The 21382-nt window shown below is 34.5% G+C and overlaps 1 protein-coding gene across 2 annotated transcripts in view; it reads left to right on the forward strand.

Annotated features, from left to right (window-relative positions):
• Window positions 1-21382, forward strand: part of DARS1 (aspartyl-tRNA synthetase 1) — a 53602-nt gene that overhangs the window by 25589 nt on the left and 6631 nt on the right. The window contains exons 5-15 of one of the 2 annotated variants that reach the window (XM_016205136.2): window positions 5986-6088; window positions 8939-9019; window positions 10125-10184; window positions 11348-11459; window positions 12301-12435; window positions 15244-15391; window positions 16749-16895; window positions 18176-18218; window positions 19518-19598; window positions 20656-20767; window positions 20949-21020. In XM_016205136.2, the coding sequence (XP_016060622.1) occupies window positions 5986-6088; window positions 8939-9019; window positions 10125-10184; window positions 11348-11459; window positions 12301-12435; window positions 15244-15391; window positions 16749-16895; window positions 18176-18218; window positions 19518-19598; window positions 20656-20767; window positions 20949-21020 (1094 nt within the window). The remainder of the gene's footprint in view (window positions 1-5985; window positions 6089-8938; window positions 9020-10124; window positions 10185-11347; window positions 11460-12300; window positions 12436-15243; window positions 15392-16748; window positions 16896-18175; window positions 18219-19517; window positions 19599-20655; window positions 20768-20948; window positions 21021-21382) is intronic. The other variant, XM_016205137.2, reaches the window with a different exon arrangement.

Here is a 21382-nt window from a genome sequence, read left to right on the forward strand (position 1 = left end):
CACTGCATCCTTACTCACTGTTCCCTGTCTCTCTGTTTCTCTTGCCCTGCGAATGCCCTGCACACTTCCCTGCCCCATAGACCCCTAATGCAGTAACCCTAACACCGAGGTTAAAGAGTATATTGTGTATTTGTGACACACCAATTGATTTTTATTCCTCAGCTGGCCCAATAGAATATGTTGTACTTTATCATGAAAATAGAAGTTTATAGGCTGCCCATTTTCATTGTTTCTCTGACCTCTTCAGGATCTATTCCTCTTTATCCCTTAGTTTCTGAGTGTAAATAGAATTAGAAAAGAAAAATTTGGAAAACACTTTGAATTCCATCACTTAGTATATTATCACTTCTATTATGATTAAAAATAGCACATGAAAAACAACATATAAATTTTGGTGGATTCTGTTATTTGTTTAAGCAAAGCAAAAACACCTTACTTGTAGGTGTTTTTAACTTTCTTCAGAAATTTGAGGACTAGTGAAGCGTGAGGTAATTCAAATGAATATTTACTGACGTTTACTTTGAGAAGCCTGCAGCTTAGGGAGCCAACTAACCATTCTGCCAGAATCTTTGGTTTGGAAAATAGCATAGGTAGAAATATGTTCATGAAAAAAAGGCCATTTCTATCCTCATTTAATTTTCATTCTGTCTTAGATCAGTTTTTATATAATGAAATGTTTATCTTTAGTACTAGGACAGTGCCTAAGGACTGTTTATTCTCAAGGTGTTTCCATTTTAACTAGTGCTACCCAAAGACACTGTACATTTAAAACATTGAGAACTTCCTACACAACAAAGTGGGAGAAATAATGGTATTTATATGTTAATTCCATGAGGCCCTACATTTAACTCTATTCCCTCTGGCCATATACCAGGTGGAATAAAGCAAGGACTCCACTATTAAAAATATCAAATCAGATAGTTCCAGCTGGGGTTTTCTAATCATTTAAAAGGCAAAACATGAGGTCACTTTTAATATCTTAAGTAGATAGCTATTTTAGCATTTACTTTAGATATTAAATCTAAGATTCTTATCTTTGCCTTACTGACTAGATTGTACTACTAGCAGTTTATAGCTCTTGACTATCTGCCTTAAAAACATTTAGAGCCTATTGTGGGGTCGGTTGCTTTTCCCAAAATTACCTTTCCTAGGAATAGCCAATTCATCATTGTACTAATCTGAAAAGTTGACTTACCAATTGGATGTAAATGCCACAGGACTCTTCAGCACATTATTTTAATCTTTTGGAAAGATCAATTTTCTCATGGTCGAATGCATATAAAAACGAAGCAACCAAATGACTTACATAGGAAGGATGGCAAATTCATTCCCTGGAGACCTTTAAGAGCAGATCCTTAATTGTATATCCAAAATGGTTTGAGATCTTTAAATGAAATCTGTCTGGAGGCAAGAAGATGGAATACATTTCCAGGCATGTGTTTCTGGATTCCCATCTTATGTTGACATTAATTTTCTAATATTTGGTAGCTGGTGTTTGAGTTGAGGCAAGAAGTCATCCTTTTTATCTACTGCCATTTTTAAAGTTATCAACAGAGTAATCTGTGCTAGTTATGGTTGAGTCCTATAAAGACAAAAATTTTTTTAAGGCAGCCCAGGCAGCCTTTTTGTATTGACTTCTATTAAGGTCTACAGTGAAGGTAAATGCAAGTTTTTGAAGTTTAAAGCTATATTATAGTGACTACTATAAAGGACTACAGTTAATTGAATAGCGGTTGTTAAAGTTAAAAATTATATGTTGTTATTTGTGCTTATGTAACATGTCTCCCTCCCAGCATAGAAAGGTTTGCATTCTGAAAAAAGGACTTTTTCAGGGTATTTGTATTTTTAAATTTTTTCTTCGTATTAGTCATAGTGGTTAAGGGATTTATTGGTAGCTGATGAGGCACAAATATCTTTCCCATTCTCTAATGAGTCACCTAGCTACATACAAGTTTATTAGTTTTCTTTCCCTTTTAGATCTTTTACATAAAAATAAGTATTTTACTTAGGTGGTAAATTAAAATTTCAGTTTGCTACATTAACTTTTAAAATTGTAAAATATCAAAATACTCAGAAGTCTCATTGATTCAGAAGTTTTATTTAGCACCTGCTCTGGTACAAGCACTTTGCTGTGCTTGGTTACACACTGACACATACAACAAGGAACTTAATTTGGGGAGAGGGTAAAAATAGGAAACCAACTGCATGCAGAGACGTGCTACCGGTGCTATGGTAGACGTGCAGGTATGTGTCACCTGCGGCTGCGGCCCAGAGGGAGCTGGGCATGTGGGTGCCCCTTGAGCATCGTGTGGGTAAGTTGGTAAACATAATCTAGGTAATTGTACTGTTGTGGATTGCAACTCTGAACCTAGATGGCTTATAAAGAGGCAGTTATCTGTTGTAGGAGAGAAAGAACTGTATTTGGCCCCGTGCAGTTCAACATTTGTATTGAAACTTTGATAAAGTTATACTTTAAAAGTAGGTCTAGCATCTGGTGTCAAAATTCTAGACAGTTTATGGGATTAATTCTTCTAAGTTAACTGTAACTTTAATAACTTCATGTTGACTTATACAAAGATTCTGATGAATTTCTGTTGAGGCTGGCAACAACAGCAAGACATCAAGATGTATCAGCATTACTAAAGAAGGTAGCACAATTCTTGGACATTTTGAAAACTATTCATGAAGGGCCTGTTTGTTCATGTTTCTTTCACACAAACTATAATGGAATCTGGCAGCTCCTGAGCTGCTAAGAATGAGAATGTATTATTTCAAAGTGAGCTGATGATACATTCTTGCGTATTTAAAATCGGGTGCTAATTTTTCTGTCTGACAACTCTCTAGTATAATAATCTGTACATGATCTTACTAGCTGTGTGATCTTACACTGATTACTTGACCTTTTAGTCTCAGTTTTCTCAACTGTAAAATGGTGGTAACACCTACTTTTCAGGCCTTTGTGAAGTTTAAGCGAGATGGTATATGTGTAAAGTACTTCACACAGGAAATGGAACATAAAAGAAAATTGATGTGGGAATAGTGATAGTTTTTAGGTATTTATATATATTAAGATTAGTTTCATTTGGGCTATAAATATATAAAACTATGCTTCTTCAACATTAAAATACAGAGAAAAGGAACAAAACTACTATAGAAGGATGACAGAAAATTTACGAAGCATTCCATAATTTTTGCAAATGAGAAAAAATGAGGAGGCGCATAGACCAAATAGTAAACGGTGATTCTATGAAGAGGGGTTGGATATATAATGGGGGACTTGAACTTTTAAATATATATGTTTATTTAGCATTGGAATTTTTAATAATAAGTAAGTATAATCTATAATGTAATTACCAAAAATGTTTAGAGACAGCTACTCAGCCCTTTAGTTGACACATTATCTATATCTATATTAACACTATATCTGTATTAATCCTACAGTTGACATATTAATTGTTCTCTCCTTTTTGAAGCATGTTACTTCCTTGCATTTCTAATGCCATTCTCTTCTGATAAATTTTTTTAATGTCTTCTCTATTCTTCAACCTAGACTTCTATCATGGTCTTCAGTGTGTTATAAGCGTCCTCTATATTTGGTTAATCCTACCTTCTTCTAATTGATTCAGTAGACAAATTTGTGATAATAGAAGTTTAACTCTGGCCCTAGTTTAAGAAATAGGTCAGGTTTTCTGGAGTACTTTTGTGAATTGTGTAGTATTAGAAAAAAAACAACAATGTTTAAAATAGTGGTTGTTTTCTAATCTAGTTGATCAGGTATTTTAGCACGTACTACTACTGAACTAAATGAAGTACTAAAGGTAGACCTAATTCCAAGTTTCAGTTCGTGGATAAAATGAATCGTCTGGTACTTTTTGAGGGAGAAAGAAGAGAAAATTTTGTTTTCTTTCATTGAAACCTTAGCTAGCTTTAGGCAGGGTATCTTTACCATATTCCAGTTTCTTTCTGGAAAGAAACTAGCTTAGTACTCAGTTCTTGAGAGTAGATGTGTTTAATTTGAGTTGGCTTGAAGAAGACTGTCTGAAGGGCCTCCCTCTAGGGAGTCAAAGAGGGTGAGGTAAGAGAACCAAGGTGGCCAGGGGAATAGTAGAATATAGCAGGGTGGACCTCTAGTTGGGACTGGTTAGGTTACTCAGCAAAGCAATACACTGATCAGTAACGAAGAGAAAACCTTCCTTATGGAAACGTGTAAGATGGGCAGCAGAATTCTCACAAGGCCTGAATATGTACTCCAGTATCAAGTTGCTCATGCAAACAGATAGGGTAACTGGTAGGTAGCAGTCACATTAAAGAAAGATGCAGTGACATTAGACTGCTAGTATTAGAAAGCCCTTTTAACAATAAGCTGAAGCCTTTTGATCCCTTTAGGTCTCAGAGAAGTCTTACCTTTGTTCACCTACTGCCTCCTACCATAGTAAACTGTGAGTTTCTTCAGTACACAAGATTGTTAGATATTAGGTGTAGCCCTAGGTCAGGAGACTTAATGAAAGTGCAAGAGATGTGTGTACTATTGGGTTTTTTTTTAAAGGTGGTTAACAGACACTATGAAATTTTAGGCAGTGCAGCAAAGTGAAATAAAAAAGTTTTCTTCACCATTTTTCTTATATTATCCTCATTTTGATCCTTTCCCAGCTCTGAGAAAATGTTCAGTGAAAGGGATTGTGATGTTCTCTTTTATAAAATTAGCATTGTTGGATTCCTGGAATCTTGTCAAATAGCACCGTAACTACGAAGGAAAGACTCAATACCTCATTAGAATAACTGGAATTTTTACTATGAGAGTTACATCTTTGGTTTTTGTTTCATTTTCTTTATATTCTGATCATTCATTTCGTTTGATTCTGGGTATGGAATTGAACCATCAGAGATTAATACAAAAGTTAACTAGGGTTTATGACATAGCAGATAAACAGGGAGTCCAGGGCAGATTTTCCTCATATGTACACGTTTGCCATTTCTATTACTCTAGCTGCCCAGGAAATCCACTCTTTCCCACTTGTCACACTTGCATTTTCCTTCCTTCTTTTTTCACCTCACTCTGCAGCTCCAGTTACCACATGAGAGTTTTAATTGGTTGTTACACATGAGTTGATGCTAACATCACTCTCCAAGACCTGAAAGTTAAATCTTGTCTTTTTCCGCAAATGTATTGGTACACATTCTATCAGTACGAGAATAAACACAAAGTAAAACTGGTACATTTTGTATGGAAACCACCTTTTTGGATTACACCCTTTCTTGGTTATATATGAGAGATAAAAAAATAATCAATTGGTGAGTTTAATAAGCTACTTTATAAATTTTCTATTTCAGAATTTGACTGTCTTTTGTACAAATTTCAAGTTTACATTAAACTGCCCAGAAGATGCATTTATTTTATTCTTAGTGTATATTAACTTTCATATAGACATTCTTAAATGAGGTTACACAATCCAATAGGCTGTCTGCCATAAATCCAATCAGTGACAGTTTATACTCTGTGGGCAATGAGGATTTAATTGCAGCACCCCAATGTCCTTTTATCACCTTGAAATCTTTTCAGTTGACCTTCTTCTATTATTTAGTTCCATTGCATTACCAGTAGTTGCATTTATTGAAGCCAATGTTTCTTGTTATAGGAAATGCTGATCTTAGTAAATTTCAACTATAGGGAGGGAAATGTTCTTTAATAAATAATTGAAAGACTTTTCCTACTATTCATGGCTCCATTCTGGTTCTGTTGCCCTTTATATCCAGAATATTTTATAAATGGTAATTAAATGATGGCATCTAGAAAATCATCTCTTCAAGGAATTTCACAAGGTGTGCTGCATAATAATAGCTTATTGTTAAATAGACTGGGTTTATCTCAAGTGGTTTACTCTATTAAAGAAGCGTCTAATATATTCAGCTTTACTGTTGAAACACCAAATGAGTTCTGACACCTCTGATGAGATGATTAAAGTTGGGAATTTTTTCTTTTGACAGCATCAACAAAGAGAGCATTGTAGATGTAGAAGGTGTTGTGAGAAAAGTGAATCAGAAAATTGGAAGCTGTACGCAGCAAGATGTAGAGTTACATGTTCAAAAGGTAACTTTTTTCAAAATATAAAATTGTGTACGGAAATAGATTTGAGTAGTTCTTATAACTCTTCATGCTAAATCTATATCTGCTTAATAATTAAAGTTTATATAAAATGTTGAGATTTATAAATTGATTACTGAATCAATTAGGTTTTGTATTATAACAAACCATCCCATACTTAGTGACTTAAAACATTTATTTGCTCACTTTTCTGTGCATTGGGCAGTTAGGGTTGGCCCATCTGGATCGCCATCTGCTCCATGTGTCATCAACTGGGCTCACTGATATTTCTGGAACATCTTTTCCTGTGGCCCCTCTTCATCTAGCACGCTAGCTCAGGCTTGTTGGTATGGTACCAGAATGGTTTCAGCAGCAAGAGAGGAAAGCTTAGTATGCCAACACTTTTCAAGCTTCTGCTTGTGTCATGTTTGCTAAGAATTTCATTGGTCAATAAAAGTCACATGGCCAAACTCAGATTTAAGAGATGAAGAAAATAGATTCCACCTTTTGATGTTAGGAGAGGCAACATCATTGGAATAGGACGTGTACAGGAGCAGGAGGAATTGTGGCAGCCATTTTGGCAAACAACCCACCAGTCACCTAGGGAAAAATATGTAATGCATTAAAAAAGGTTTATTCACTATTATGAACCTGTTTTGCTGTGAACTTTCTTATGATGATGTACTCCTAAACACTGATTGATTACATTAGTTCTTAATCATTATATTTTCTTATAACTTTATTTCTGATATTTTACAGTATAGAAAAATCAAGAGACAATACCATATTGGTCTTACATTCCAGCAATAACTTCTTTTCATACAAGATTTATTTCACATCTATTTTATGCTCAGACATAAAAACTAGAAGTGCTCATTTTCATTGCTTTTAAAAGACTGTAAGTCTTTTAAAAGTGAATTCACATATATTTAGTACTGTTGAAACAACCCGGCAATTTTGAACCTGCCGTTCTCAAGTCCAGGCCTAGTTAGTATCTACAAAATGCATCATTGAAGTTCTCTTAAGCAGCCTGCCTGGTTGCTCTATCTTACATAGGCTCACGTGCATGCACACACCCTGTGAGCCTATATAAGATAGAGCAGTCAGACTGACAGACAGATGCAGAAAGTTAGACTCAGACATGCACACTTATTTGGGAATAAGGTTATTTAACTGGAATTGATTATCATGAAACTCTTCAAAACTTAGAACATCTTGTATTTTTTTATTGACCTAACTTGCCAAATTACTTTGTTCTCTTTATGCAAGTCTCACTTTAAACCAACCTCACCAGGAAGTCTGTAACCTAGTAAAGGCAAACATAACGTATCTTTTTCAGTACTTTAATAAATAAAATTTTAGTGACTAGAGCAAATGTACTTCTAAAACATTCTGATTATCTAGCATTTATTGTAAACTTAATAAATGTGAAGCCCAAAGAGCTTAGAGACAAATTTTCCCTCAATAAAAATAATTATAAAGTATCTCACAAAGCATAAATATTTTATACTAAATAGCATCTTATAATGAGCAGTGACCTATTTATTTACTTATTTATTCAGCCACTAGTTACTGGAGATATACTTTGTGCCAAACACTGCGTGAGGTTCTGGGGATCAGAGTGCTCACAACCTAGTGAAGGAGACGATGAATTTCTACTGGTTATAAAAATAATTTTTAAAAGCCCTAGCCGATGTGGCTTAGTTCATTGAGCATTGCCCCATGCACCAAGTGGTCACAGGTTCAATTCCTGGTTAGGGTACATGCCTCAATTGCAGGCTTGATCCCTAGTATGGGGGATGCAAGAGGCAGCCAGTCAATGGTTGTCTCTTTCTCTCCCTTCCTTCCTCTCTAAAATCAATAAAACGACATAATTTTAAAAATAAAAGAAGTAGCAGTCTAGTTTTCCAACTTTGCACTGCAGATCAAGTTTCTGTTAAGTCATCAGAGGGAAGTGCTACAACTTGCATATAGGAGGTGGTGACAAATAATTCTATTTTACCGTGAGGTGGTCTGGAGTATCCTTCTGACACTTTTTTTGAAGTGTCTCAGCTGAATGCTAAATGTGATCTATCAGCTAGAAGAATATGATTTCCTGAATTAACTAAGTAATTTTTTCTTTTGTGCTTTAGCAGGTTTTGCAGGTGTAGCTGGGAATAATTGATAGGGTAATATGTTTTTTGAGGGTAGCTAATTCATTATGGACCTAACTGCTGTTTAACACTAAAATGTGAAGTTAGTGTGAGTGGATATTGATGGATTTTAACACCTCTTATGGTGTTCCCAACCAAGAGAGCAGCAGGAAAGGAGATACAACATGATCAATGAGAGAAGGCAATGAAAGGGATATTCAGGAAAAGAATGAGAAAAGGAAGGAGAGGTATAGCAAAGTTGGACTGACTTTAGTTCTAGTGGTAAAAATGGCTAAGTACTGTTAACAGTGATAAAAACTCATTTGTTAATGGCTCCTTCAAATGAGCAAAGTGTTTTTATATTCATTATTCCATTTGATTTTTACTGCAGTTCTCATTTTACACAGTAGAATATTAAAGCTCTGAGGTTAAGTGATTTTCCCCTAACAACAGCTTTTATGTGACAAAGCGAGGCCTTAAACTCAGACCCCTCAACTCCAGTTATTACTTATTTATCACATTGGTGAGTATTTGTAGATATGTTATCTCATTTGAGTGTTTCAACAACCCAGGGAGGTAGGCAAGAAATACTATTATCCCCAGTTAAAAATGTATGCAAATATTGCTTCATGTTTAAGTCAGTTGTAGATTTTTTTTTTTTTTAAAGCAAAGGATAGCAAATTTTGTGTGCTTCATGATCTCTTTGGTAATCTCTCACTTTCAGATTTATGTGATCAGTTTGGCTGAACCCCGTTTGCCCCTGCAGCTGGATGATGCCATTCGGCCTGAGGTGGAAGGAGAAGAGGTAAAAATTATACTTTTGAAACACTATGCTTCCTCTGTATGTTTAGTTTACAAAACATTGAAAATCTGATGCCCTACTTTTATATGAAGGGTACCTGTTGATCCGAGCTTATTTAAGTTTATTCTTACATCAGCAGTTCTCAAATGTTTTGATCTACGAGTCCCTTTACACTCTTAAAAATAATTGACCTCGCCCGGCCGGGCGTGGCTCAGCGGTTAAGCATCGACCTAGGATCCAGGCGATCAGGGTTCGATTCCCAGTCAGGGCACATGCCCGGGTTGCGGGCTGCAGCCGATCAATGACTCTCTCATCATTGATGTTTCTATCTCTCTCTCTCCCTCTCCTTTCCTCTCTCTGAAATCAATAAAGATATATTTTTAAAAAATAAAAATAATTGACCTCACAGGCTCTTGTTTTTGTAGGTATATCTGTCAATATTTGCAGTGATTAAAAGTTAAAACAAAATTTTTAATATTTATTAGTTTATTATAAGTAACAATAATATAAATGCATCCACAGATCTTTGTAATAACTAGCTTAATAGGCAACAGATTCTCATGTTTGCCTCTGCATTAATTTTATTATGATAGCATATATTGTGAAGCCTTTGGAAGACTCCTCAATATAGTCAGGAGAAAATGAAAATGAAAAGGTATTATGAAAAATATGTTGACTTGTGGGCTCCCTGAAAGTGTCTCACTGGTGTCCAGAACATACAGTGAAAACTACTACTCTATTGGCTTTTATCTGTTTCCTTAGTTTTTAACTAGCAGGTAAAATCAGGGAATCAGTGACAGTGCAAACGGTTAATTCCTTTAATGTCTCAGTAATGAGGCAAGGCTTTTGGGGGTGGGAGATGGAAAAAAAAGCATTAATCCCTGTTTATTCTCATTTCTCTTCTTTCCATCTCCCTCCCTCCCTCTCTCTCTCTCTTTTAACAGTAACTTTTCTCTAGCCCTGCTTTTTGTTTTTTGAATCCAGATTGGGGCATAATATTAACACACATAAACACATCTGTCACTTAAAAGTAAACATGTCTTCTAAAAGTGTTTTTTGTTCTGAAAAAAAATTATTAAAATCTGTTTTTCTTTCTTATTTTTTTTAGGAAGGAAGAGCTACTGTTAACCAAGATACAAGATTAGACAACAGAGTCATTGATCTTAGGGTATTCCTCATTTATTTTTTAAGTGACGTGATTATGCCAAAATCAAGGGGGGGGGTAGGGATAACACACATACCAGTCTCAGACTCATGAACTGAGTGTCGTTTGCTTATGTGTAAGTATGATAATACAAGAAAGTTTACCTTTCTGACTGACTCTCCCCCAAAAAAGAATTACAGGCAACAAGAACAGTCAAGTAGTACAGTTCACAGGATATTGACTTGCATCGTTTTAAAAAGACAAAAGAACATGAAGCCAGTAAAAGGGCTTGCTTCCAGGTGATACCTGTTTTAGGCAAGTTAGTAAGCAAGTGGAAACATAATAACCATTAATATCACTACAAAACTGTGAACCAGATTATGTGCAGATTTTAGAAAAACCTGGTAAAGATTAGTAATTAATGCCTCAATCCTCTGAATTTGATCTGAGCATAGAATCAATAATAAGTAGTTGGCCCTTTGGTTTATATAGTAATCTCTTAGGCTTCTGTTTTCCTTTCTAGCTTGGTTGCAAGTGAAAGATTTCAGTGGTTTCGTCACTGTAGTAAAACCAATGTCATCTTTCTTTCTTAATGTTTCGACCACATCCTTCTCCTATACATGACATATTCCACCTAAAGCTTACATTCTTTCACCTTACAGGTTCTTTCCAGCTTTTCTGCAGTCATACAGGCCTGCCCTTATCAAGTACACCTGTGTTTCCCGTGATCATTTGTTTTTTGTCTACTCTTACCTTTTTCATATTAATTTGTAGTATTTAGAAAAGGCTAGCAGTAATCAAAACTCCTCTTGATACTGCCTAGAAATCTCAGGGTTTTCATAATTTTGGCCACGGCAATTAAACATAATACTGTATTTACCTATGCTATTCACACAAGTTATTCGTTTTGCCTCTAGAATGTGGCCCAAAGAGTATTATTAGTCTTTGGCCTACATTTTTTTATTTTATTACCACCATTGGAAAATGGGAGTTTTCACATTAGATCTATATAGCTCTCCTTAAAATGTTGGAGATGAATCTGGCAATACTGGGCCCTCATGGCAGTATCAGCTAGCATTCTAGATGGGGCGTTATGTTCTCTACTAAGCCCTGCACCACCCAGGAGGTATCATTTACTTCCTTCATGTGTCTAATTGATTTAACTAGATTTTATTATTATCTTATAGACATCAACTAGTCAGGCAGTCTTTCGTCTTCAGTCTGGCATCTGCCATCTTTTCCGAGAAACTTTAATTAACAAAGGTTTTGTGGAGATTCAGACTCCTAAAATTATCTCAGGTATGCTTTAAGATATTTCTCTTAATTTTTAAAAATAATTTGCTTTCCCCCAAGTTGCTTCCTATTGGTTGTTTGTTTTGTTTTTAATTTGAGGATCTCAAGTACCCTTAAGGTTTATTGCTCTGAGACTATTTATTTCAAAAACTATGCTGTATAGCAGCAGTCACATCTCACTAACATCAGTAATGCTACATCCCCTTATTTCAGAAATCATTATGTGATAGTGATTATAAAGTGAGACAGTAACACGCAAAGCAAGATTGTTGTCATATAAGTTGCACCAGGAACTACTTCATTATGTAGGTTTCTTTTTAAATTGACACTGCAATTTTGTTTTGTATAAACTGCATTTAAAACTAATACTAAATACTGCAGATTGGAAAAATCTCATGAATTCTTATTCTTATATGAGAACCTTATCTTAATCATTTTACCCTTTTTAGAGTTGCTAATAGCATTTAGTTGAAAATTTAAAAATTAAACATTGAATTCTTGATAATTAAAAAAGTCCTTAAGACAATCTTTTTTTCCTTTGTAAAAAATTGTTACAACTCTAAAGTACCTTTAATAGATTTTAAATTGATGCAGGAAGGGAACATATATATCCAAAGAAGTAAAATGAAGGTATAGCCAAAGAAGCAAATCTCTTCTAACTGTAAACTGTTTTGAATCAGGTATCAAACATATATAGACTATGGTTTCTCTGCAATTTTTGATTTTCTAGTGTGGTGGTTTTTGTTTTAAGTGAAGTACTTGAATCAAAAGTATAAACTGTTTTTACCAGAAGTTTGCATTGATACGCTTACATTTGATTATAATAACATAAATGTTTATATTTCAGCTGCCAGTGAAGGAGGAGCCAATGTATTTACTGTGTCATATTTCAAAAATAATGCGTATCTGGCTCAGTCCCCACAGCTGTACAAGCAGATGTGTATTTGTGCTGATTTTGAAAAGGTTTTCTGTATTGGACCAGGTAAGGTTTTGGTAGTTAATGTTTTCTCAAAATTCATTAATTGTACCATAGTTAGGGTTTTAGAAACACATCTTATTTTATTATTTTATTTTATTTTTAACCCTTACCCAAGGATATGTTTTTATTGATTTTTTGAGAGAGTGAGAGAGAAACATCAGTTGGTTGCCTCCTGTACATGCCCTGACCAGGGATTGAACCAGCAACCTAGGTATGTTCCCTAAGCAGGAGTCAAACCTCCAGCCTTTTGGTGTACGGGATAATACTCCAACCAACTGAGCCACCTGGCCAGGGCTAGAAACACATTTTACATAGACATTTTTAAAGCTTAAATCTTTTTATATACTAACTACATAAACACTAGACTTTGAGGTAAAAATGACAATGTTTCTTAGATATTGCCCCCCAAAATTGTATTTTCAGTAGTTCTTTAAACAGTTGAGCATCATTCATGTGACTAGAATCATACATGCCTGCAGAAGAATGCTGAAGAAAACTTGTATCTTGAGACTATCTCATTTTAAAAATGCATGCTTTTGGCCCGGCCAGGCGTGGCTCAGCGGTTGAGCATCGATCTAGGATCCAGGAGATCGGGGTTCGATTCCCGGTCAGGGCACATGCCTGGGTTGTGGGCTGCAGCTGATCAATGACTTTCTCATCATTGATGCTTCTATCTCTCTCTCCCTCTCCTTTCCTCTCTCTGAAATCAATAAAGATATATATTTTTTTAAAAAAATGCATTCTTTTGGAACAGATTGAGGGATCTCATAGGGAAGGCGGGGAGTGGGGAGTGGGTGGGGAGAGATTAATCAAAGAACTTACGTGCTTATAAGCATAACCCATGGACACAGACATTGGTATGGGGAAAGCCTGGGGGTGGGGTGGAGGGGGTCAATGGGGGAAAAAAGGAGACATCTGTAATATTCTCAACAATAAAGATAAAGAAACTTAAAAAAATAAATACAAGTAAATAAATAAAAATGCATGCTTTGAAGATATGTGCCCTCTGAAATATATGTAAGTATATTATTTATTATACTTAAGTGTAATTAGAATAGAATTAGCTCCCATTTGGACTGTCCTTTCAGCTCTTTTTCAATATTAAAGAACAAGTAGTTATAATCCTCCAAGTAATTATTTTGTTGTCCTTGATAGCTCCTTACTACTGTTGTAAATTTATAAATGTGCCTCTGTATACTTTGCTACCGATCTTATTCCAAAGCTGTTCTTTTTTACTATTACTATTTGTACTGTCCTTAGTATTGATAATATGCTAAAGTCCATTAGAAATTACTAACAAATGTCTGGATTTAATAGATTATATTAACATGGTTTTTAAGATATATTTGCCAAAAGTCAAGCACGGTCCCATAATCATGAGGCAGATTCTTTTATGAAGCTAATTATAAGCAAAAAACAGCTTTACTTCATTCTTTAAAACTTACCAAGTTAGTTTATATATGTAAGTTTTTTGATAGCTTAAGGTAAATTAAATACCTGTTAATAGAGAAACTGGCAAGGTCATTAAGTGTCTTAATTTTCTGAATCTATTAAACAATTATTTGCTGAACACTTGCTGCATATATGGCCTTGTGCTAGGTACCTTGTACATAAAAGAAGATTCAACCAGCACTTCTCAAAAGTTAATGTGCGCACAAATCACCTGGGGATCTTGTTAAAATGCAGGAGATCTGGGTGAGACTTGGGGTTCTGCAGTTTTCACAAGCTCCCAGGTACTGCTGATGCTGCTGGTTTGCAGACCATGATCTGAGTGATAAGGAAATAAATATTGTCCCTGCTCCCAAGACACAATAAGACATTGCATACATATAGCAGCCATAGGGAATAATCAACTGATTTTCACAGCAAATAATCTGATTGTGCTATAGAACCAGCAGGTTGATGTTAATTATGTGGTATAGGTTGTGTAAAAAAGAGGAAAAAGATGGAGTTTGCTAGTCACCATGAAAGAAAATTCAAACTGAAATGGGCTTTAAGGATGGAATAGGAGATAAAGACAACGAAGATGGCATTCTAGTCAGAAGAAGCAAGATGAGTTAAGAGCATGGGAGAAAATAAAAAGACTAGTTAATATTGCCCTGGCCGGTGCAGCTCAGTTGGTTGAGCGTTGTCCCTTGCACCAAAAGGTCGCTGGTTCGATTCCCGGTCAGGGCACATGCCCAGGTTGCGGATTCGGTTCCCAGTCAGGGTGCGTACGGGACGCAACCAATTGATGTTTCTCCCCCCCCCCATCCTCTCTCTCTAAAAAATCAATAAAAACATTTCTTTAAAAAAGACTAGTTAGTATTAAGAAGAAATGGGAAATATAGGATAGGATTAAATTATGAGAGCATGAAGGAAAGCTGAAACAGGGCTAGAGTCAGGAAGACTAGAAAGTGCAGTGAGGATAAGAGCTGGACTGAGGTAATGGCTGAAATATGTATAATGTTGCTTCATTTATACAGATTTCATTTAGCTTGAATCAAGTTTTAATAAAATTGAGAACTCACTATATTGGATATTTTTAATTATTGAGAAGGCACCTCAGGATCTTGTATTCCCTCAGGGTTCTTGTGAGTCTCATTAATTTACGTTTGTCGCAGCTTTTACTACATGACTGTAGGAGTTTGTAATGAACTTGCCATCCAAGAGAATGCTGAAACAAATGGCTTGTCAAAGGTCTTTCCAACCTTATAGTGATATGAAAATAGTACCATTTGAGTACTAGTAAATAGAATTTTGTATTTAAATCCCTGTTTTTCTGAAATTTAAAACACTGTTTATTGTGCATTTCTTTTATTAATGTTACAGTATTCAGAGCTGAAGACTCTAATACCCACAGACATCTAACTGAATTTGTCGGTTTGGACATTGAAATGGCTTTTAATTACCATTACCATGAAGTTGTGGAAGAAATTGCTGACACCTTAGTACAGATATTCAAAGGACTTCAAGAAAGGTAAAATATATATATATTTTATATCCCTAACTGGACTGGATTTCAGATCAGTTTGGGTTCTTCAGAATAAAGCAATTCTTGAATTGAAATGTATAAACTAAGTTTTTATTGAACATATGTGTGTATATAGACTTGCTAGTTAGATGATCAGTTAATTAGTGAAAAAAAATCCATGCTCAAAATACTATTCTGGATCCAACTCCATTGTCAATTCAGCTAGTTAACCTCATTTTGGTGGGGATGTTTACCAAATTGTGAGCAGCCTAACTATATTTGTATTTCCCTTTATACTGACATCCTGAATATCTCTTCATAGCAGTTAAAAAACCTGATTTTTTAATGCCTCATGAAATGGGTAGTTTACATTTCTAACAATGTTAGCTGAAATCAGTTATAAAGAAAATTTTAATCTTTTTTTTTTAATTGATTTGAGAGAGAGGAATGGAGAGGAAAAAAGAAATAGAAACATCAATGATGAGAGAGTGTCATTGATCGACTCCCTCCTGCACACCCCCTACTGGGGATCGAGCCTGAAACCCAGGCATGTACCTTGACCGAGAATTGAACTGTGACCTCCTGGTTCATTGGTTGACACTCAGCCACTGGGCCACACCAACTGGGAAGAAAGTTTTAATCCTTTAATGCCACAATGGTGACAGACAACATAAGATTGAGAAATGGTATTAAATATTTTAAGTGTTTAAACTCCATTCTTTAACTTAAATAATTTCTTGGTAACATTTTCTTGGTATATACCCTGATTCAAAGATGATTTTATGTGACAAAGATAGTACTCAGTACCTACCAGGTATTTTTTGCTTAGCTGTTGCTACTCTTACAGAAGAGCCTCAAAGTCCCCAAGGCAATTTCTGCACTGAGGCTGATTTTTCACAGAGAGCTTTGCTCTAAAAACATTTCCTTTTGAGTTACCTCTGCATTCCAAAATTGTTATCACTGGAATGCATAGAACTAATAGTATGTACAGTAGGCTCTTGGGTCCCTGCCAACTGGCCACTTAGGAACTGACTCTCTGGACAGCTAGGTGGGGGGGTCTGTGGGGCTGAGTGGTTCAGCTGGCAGGTACTCAGCTGACCATGGAGCTTCTGTGAACTTAGGTTTTCATTTCCTCATCATTGCACAGAGTGACTCCTGTGAAATGTTTAAAATGTTTCTTTGCTAAAAGAAGAAAAATGTAGCAAGTGTGTGGGAGAGTAAAAGCTATATGTATGTTTCTTATTTCATCAGTATTAATAAAAAAAAAAAATTGTAATGATTTTTGACATATTGCCAGTGACCTCTTGCGGGAAAAACATTTATCTCACGCATTATTATTAACTCTAAATCATTATTCTAATAGGTTTCAAACTGAAATTCAGACAGTGAATAAACAATTCCCATGTGAGCCATTCAAATTTTTGGAGCCCACTTTAAGACTAGAGTATTGTGAAGCATTGGCTATGCTTAGGGAAGCTGGAATTGAAATGGGAGACGAAGAAGACCTGAGGTTTGTCTTTGTGATTTTTAAAACTGTAGTAACTAGGTTTAAGATAATGCAAGAATGAGTATATTAATGAATGATCAATTTTTTTGCCCAGCTGATAAACCTTAGTTTTATTAACTTTTGGGTATTTAGTATGATGCTGTTTTTGTTTAATGTGTGATCTGAAATAATGATTTAATGTGGTTTGCCTAAGCGTCAGTAAACACCATTTTTGCTCCCCTCTTCCCTAGTTTGTAAGGTTTTAAAAATAGAGACTTTTGCCTGTGATTTTTGTCATCTAATATGTTACCTCTCTTTTTCAATCAGTGGTGTTAGATAAGGTAGCAGTCTAAATCCATCCCCACACAGAACTAGGGCAGAAAACTGTTAAGATCTCCAAAAGTTTATAAAAATAACTTATTTATTTGATATACAGTATTATGTTACCTAAATTCAGATCATACAACTTATAATTTTGAAACAAATTATGTAGTTTAATAAAGATTTGAAATTATTATCTACTTATATTTTATTCAAGTGTTCTTAGGTTAAAATATTTAAGGCCTCACAGCAATTCATATGGTTGTAAAACGGAATGGAATGATGATTGTTATTTTTTAGGGCTTTTCTAAAAACATTTCATTCAAAAAATATCCTTTATTTTTGTTTGTTTAACAAATATGTTTATATATATGATTTTAAGCATCCCCCTACATTACTAGATGACATCTTAAGGCAAACCATTCTATCATTACTTTAAATTAGACAGTATTTTTGTGAGTATTTTGGAAATTGTTCTTAAATAGGGTAGATACTAAAGTAGCAACCCCTTGGCTATAGACATTTAACTGGTTTATATAAACACTATTATATTTTAAAGATTAGGAAATACTGATTTTTGTTTCATAAACCTTTGATGAAGAGTAACAAAAGGGAGAGACCACTTTAAAGTGGAACCATTTAATGGCAAGAATAGCCTATGTTCATTTAGTGAACTTTCATTATTTGTGATTATAGGAAATTATTTCATCCATATTATTTCTGAATCAATGAATTCCTAAATTCTCTTTATGGTTTTATTTAAATATTATTGAGCAGCACCTACTAAATGCTAAATCATTGTATCAGGTGCACTTATAAGTAGTTTTCAGTAATCCGTGCCATTTAAAAAGGAGCAGGATAGACCATTGTGTATTTTGGCTGGATTTTTTATTCTTTGAGAACTTCAAGTAGAAGAGGTGCCCTATTAACTCTTTAAAAGCTAGTCAAACACCTAATTTCATGTTATCTTTTTTTCCCCCTAGTACACCAAATGAAAAACTGTTGGGTCGTTTAGTAAAGGAAAAGGTAGGATTTTTGTATATGCTGGATTTCTGTTTCTAAATCTGAAATGTATCCTTGATACTAAACAGTTGCAGAGGGGACTAATTTTCCTAGAATAATATGATTCCAGAATAAATAAAAACCAAGGGGGACATTTTTTTTTTAATTTTGGAAAAATAAAAAATCTTCAAACAGGCTTTGCCCAAACGATTTAACTCAATTTTTGTACTAAGTTGTACTGAAGTATCTCAAAGTGTTATCTATGTCAGGTTAGTTAGAAAGGACCTCAAGATGAGGGAGAATGAATTTCCTTTCTGCCTCTTATGTGAAAGCTATTTTCCTATCTCATTTTCTAAAACTCCAAAGAAAATAAAAGCTAAACTTAGTGTGGTGTTTAAAGAAATTAAGAAAATTGTGTGGTGAAATTAAAACAGTCCTTGAGCGCCTCCTGCTGGTTGCACTCTAAACTGTTAAACTGCCTGGGAAACTAACCTGTATTTCTGGAACTGCACAGATTGAATTTATACCTTTAAAATGATGTTTCAGCAGAGCCAATTTCAGTTTGTCAGCTTTGTTGACATTCCCTCTACACTCCAGTCTTTGCAAAAAATTTTAACGTCAAAACAGTTGAAATGTGATTGGTTTCTTTTTAGTTATATCTAGGTCACAGAGTGTTCTAACAAAAATGTCATAATTTCATGTTAATGTTATTTATTTCAATTGTAGTTTTCATTGAAGAAAAGTACCAAATTCCTTTTAGATATCTAAACTAAAACTTTAATTATTGGGAAGATGATCAAGGTTTTTTGAAGATGAATATTATAAAGGTGTTAGTTTTTCCGAAATAATTTATAGATTTAAATTTTTTGTTACTCTTTGTAAAACCTAAAGATATTTGGGATAATTTGATATAAACAGCTATACAATGCATCTGAAGGACTAAATGAGCTAGAATAGCAAAGGAAAAAGTGAAAATCAAAGAAGTTGACCGCAGCATAATTTTCAGTGTAGGAGAAACTAGGAGAGATTACATGCCCTGCTCCAAATAAGAAAAATGAACATTTGATCTATGATTGAATAGTCAGCAGCTCCTAAAAATTAAGTATTAGAAGAATTTATAATATGGCAAAATACCTTTGGCTACAGATATTACTTGAAAGAAATAGAATACTTATTTTATATGCAGTGTAATTATAGTGATTTTTGAAGCACAAAACTTATGTATTAAAAAAAAGGACTGTTAATTACCAAAATGTTAGCCTTCTTTTTACTTTTATTAAACTTTTTAGAAACCTATTATAATCGTATTTATTCTTTTTATAGTATGATACAGATTTTTATATTCTTGATAAATATCCATTGGCTGTAAGACCTTTCTATACCATGCCTGACCCAAGAAATTCTGTAAGTAATTTGATTTTAAATAACCTGCTTTGGGGAAGAAGGAACATGTTATTGTCACTGTGTCAAATTATACAATGGGAATAATGGTTTTCAACAGTAATTTGCAGTTTCAATGGTCATGTTGTTATGTGGATTACTGCTAGTTTCTGTTAATTGAGGTCAAAGTGAAATCTGAATATTCTAGTAAATTAGTTCTAAAAGCCTATATTAAAAATCATTTTTATGTGTCATTTTTTGAAGATTTATGAGGCAGAAACACCATAGAAATAATAAATAGTATTACTAGATTTTGCAGACATTAGTAAAATCGATTATTGACCTTGAACTAAGAGTTCACATTCTGTCCTTGGGAGTTAATCTAAATAATGTCCTGTGGCCTTTTACTGTTTTTCCATTGTAGTGGTTCCCGAACATTAGTGTACATCAGAATCCCTTGGAGGGCTTTTTAAAACACACATTTCTGGACCCCATCACCAGACTTTCTGGTTAGTTGGTTTGGGGTAGGGCTTGATAATTTGCATTTCTAACAAGTTCCTGGTAATACTGAGGCTACTGATCCAGGAATCACACTTTGAGAGCCACTGGTTTATTGAAAGACAAGGAAAGTAAGTTAAAACCTGATAGGGAATAGGTTAAGCTATGGTAAATTGATGTTTAATTTGCTTCCTTTAAAATAAAGAAAAAATTTTAATTGATAATTTGAAGTTCCAAAAGTGACCCGCTTAAAAACATTTCTGTTGATAAAGTGAAATGAGAATCAGCAGTACTTCTTATAAGTTAGATATGGTGCTCTGATTTGATATCGGAAGGTGTGGGAAAAGGAGAGTATGAAATCTGATAGAGGAAAAGAAGAAGTTACTATTCAAACCTTGCTAATTTAACCTGTTTTAGAGAAACAACATATGTTCATTGGAGCAGGTACATCATCAGTTGTAGGAAAAAATGAACTTGCTCTTCATGCAACAGAGACTTTTTTCTCCCCACGTGTTTGTGATGGAAATAGAATGGTAGGCACTTTTGAAAAGTGATGTTTTTGGTTTGTTTGTTTTTCCTGCAGAAACAGTCCAACTCTTATGACATGTTCATGAGAGGAGAAGAAATACTGTCAGGAGCTCAAAGAATACATGATCCTCAGCTGTTAACAGAGAGAGCCTTACATCATGGAATTGGTAAACAACTTAAATATATTTAGGAGAGTAATGTATATTCTGAAAATACCTCATTTAACACTCTTTAAGGACTCCTCAGAAACAGTCATTTTCTTAATTCTTCATTTAACAATAATTGCTTTTGTACCTTTTTAAAGCTAAATAAAGTGGTAAATTATGTTTGTTTTGGGTTCTTTTGTAGATTTGGAGAAAATTAAGGCATACATTGATTCCTTCCGCTTTGGAGCTCCTCCTCATGCTGGTGGAGGCATTGGTAATATTCCTTTAATATCATGACAACAATATTTCCAACCCAGATTTCATTTGGCAAAGTGTTCATTCAGTCCTAACTAAATTTGTTCAGCATTAGATTACAAAAAGTAAATTAAGTCCATAAGTGTTAAGTGTAACAAACTTGAGTTGTAAGAATTTTTAAAGTGAGTTATTATTAAGTGAAAATTTGATTTCCGGAGAACAAAATGAACAGCTAACTTGTGAGTTCTAAAATTTTGTAATAAAGTTCTAGCCATTCTGTTAGTCTTAATTGTTTAAAAGCAAAATGGCTTATAAATGGAATACCTTGTTTTCTTTCACCCATGAGTTCATTCAGATTAGCCCAAATTAAAGCTGTCCCTT

This window comes from Miniopterus natalensis, chromosome 8, assembly GCF_054644295.1.
Source record: "Miniopterus natalensis isolate mMinNat1 chromosome 8, mMinNat1.hap1, whole genome shotgun sequence".
NCBI lineage: Eukaryota > Metazoa > Chordata > Mammalia > Chiroptera > Miniopteridae > Miniopterus > Miniopterus natalensis.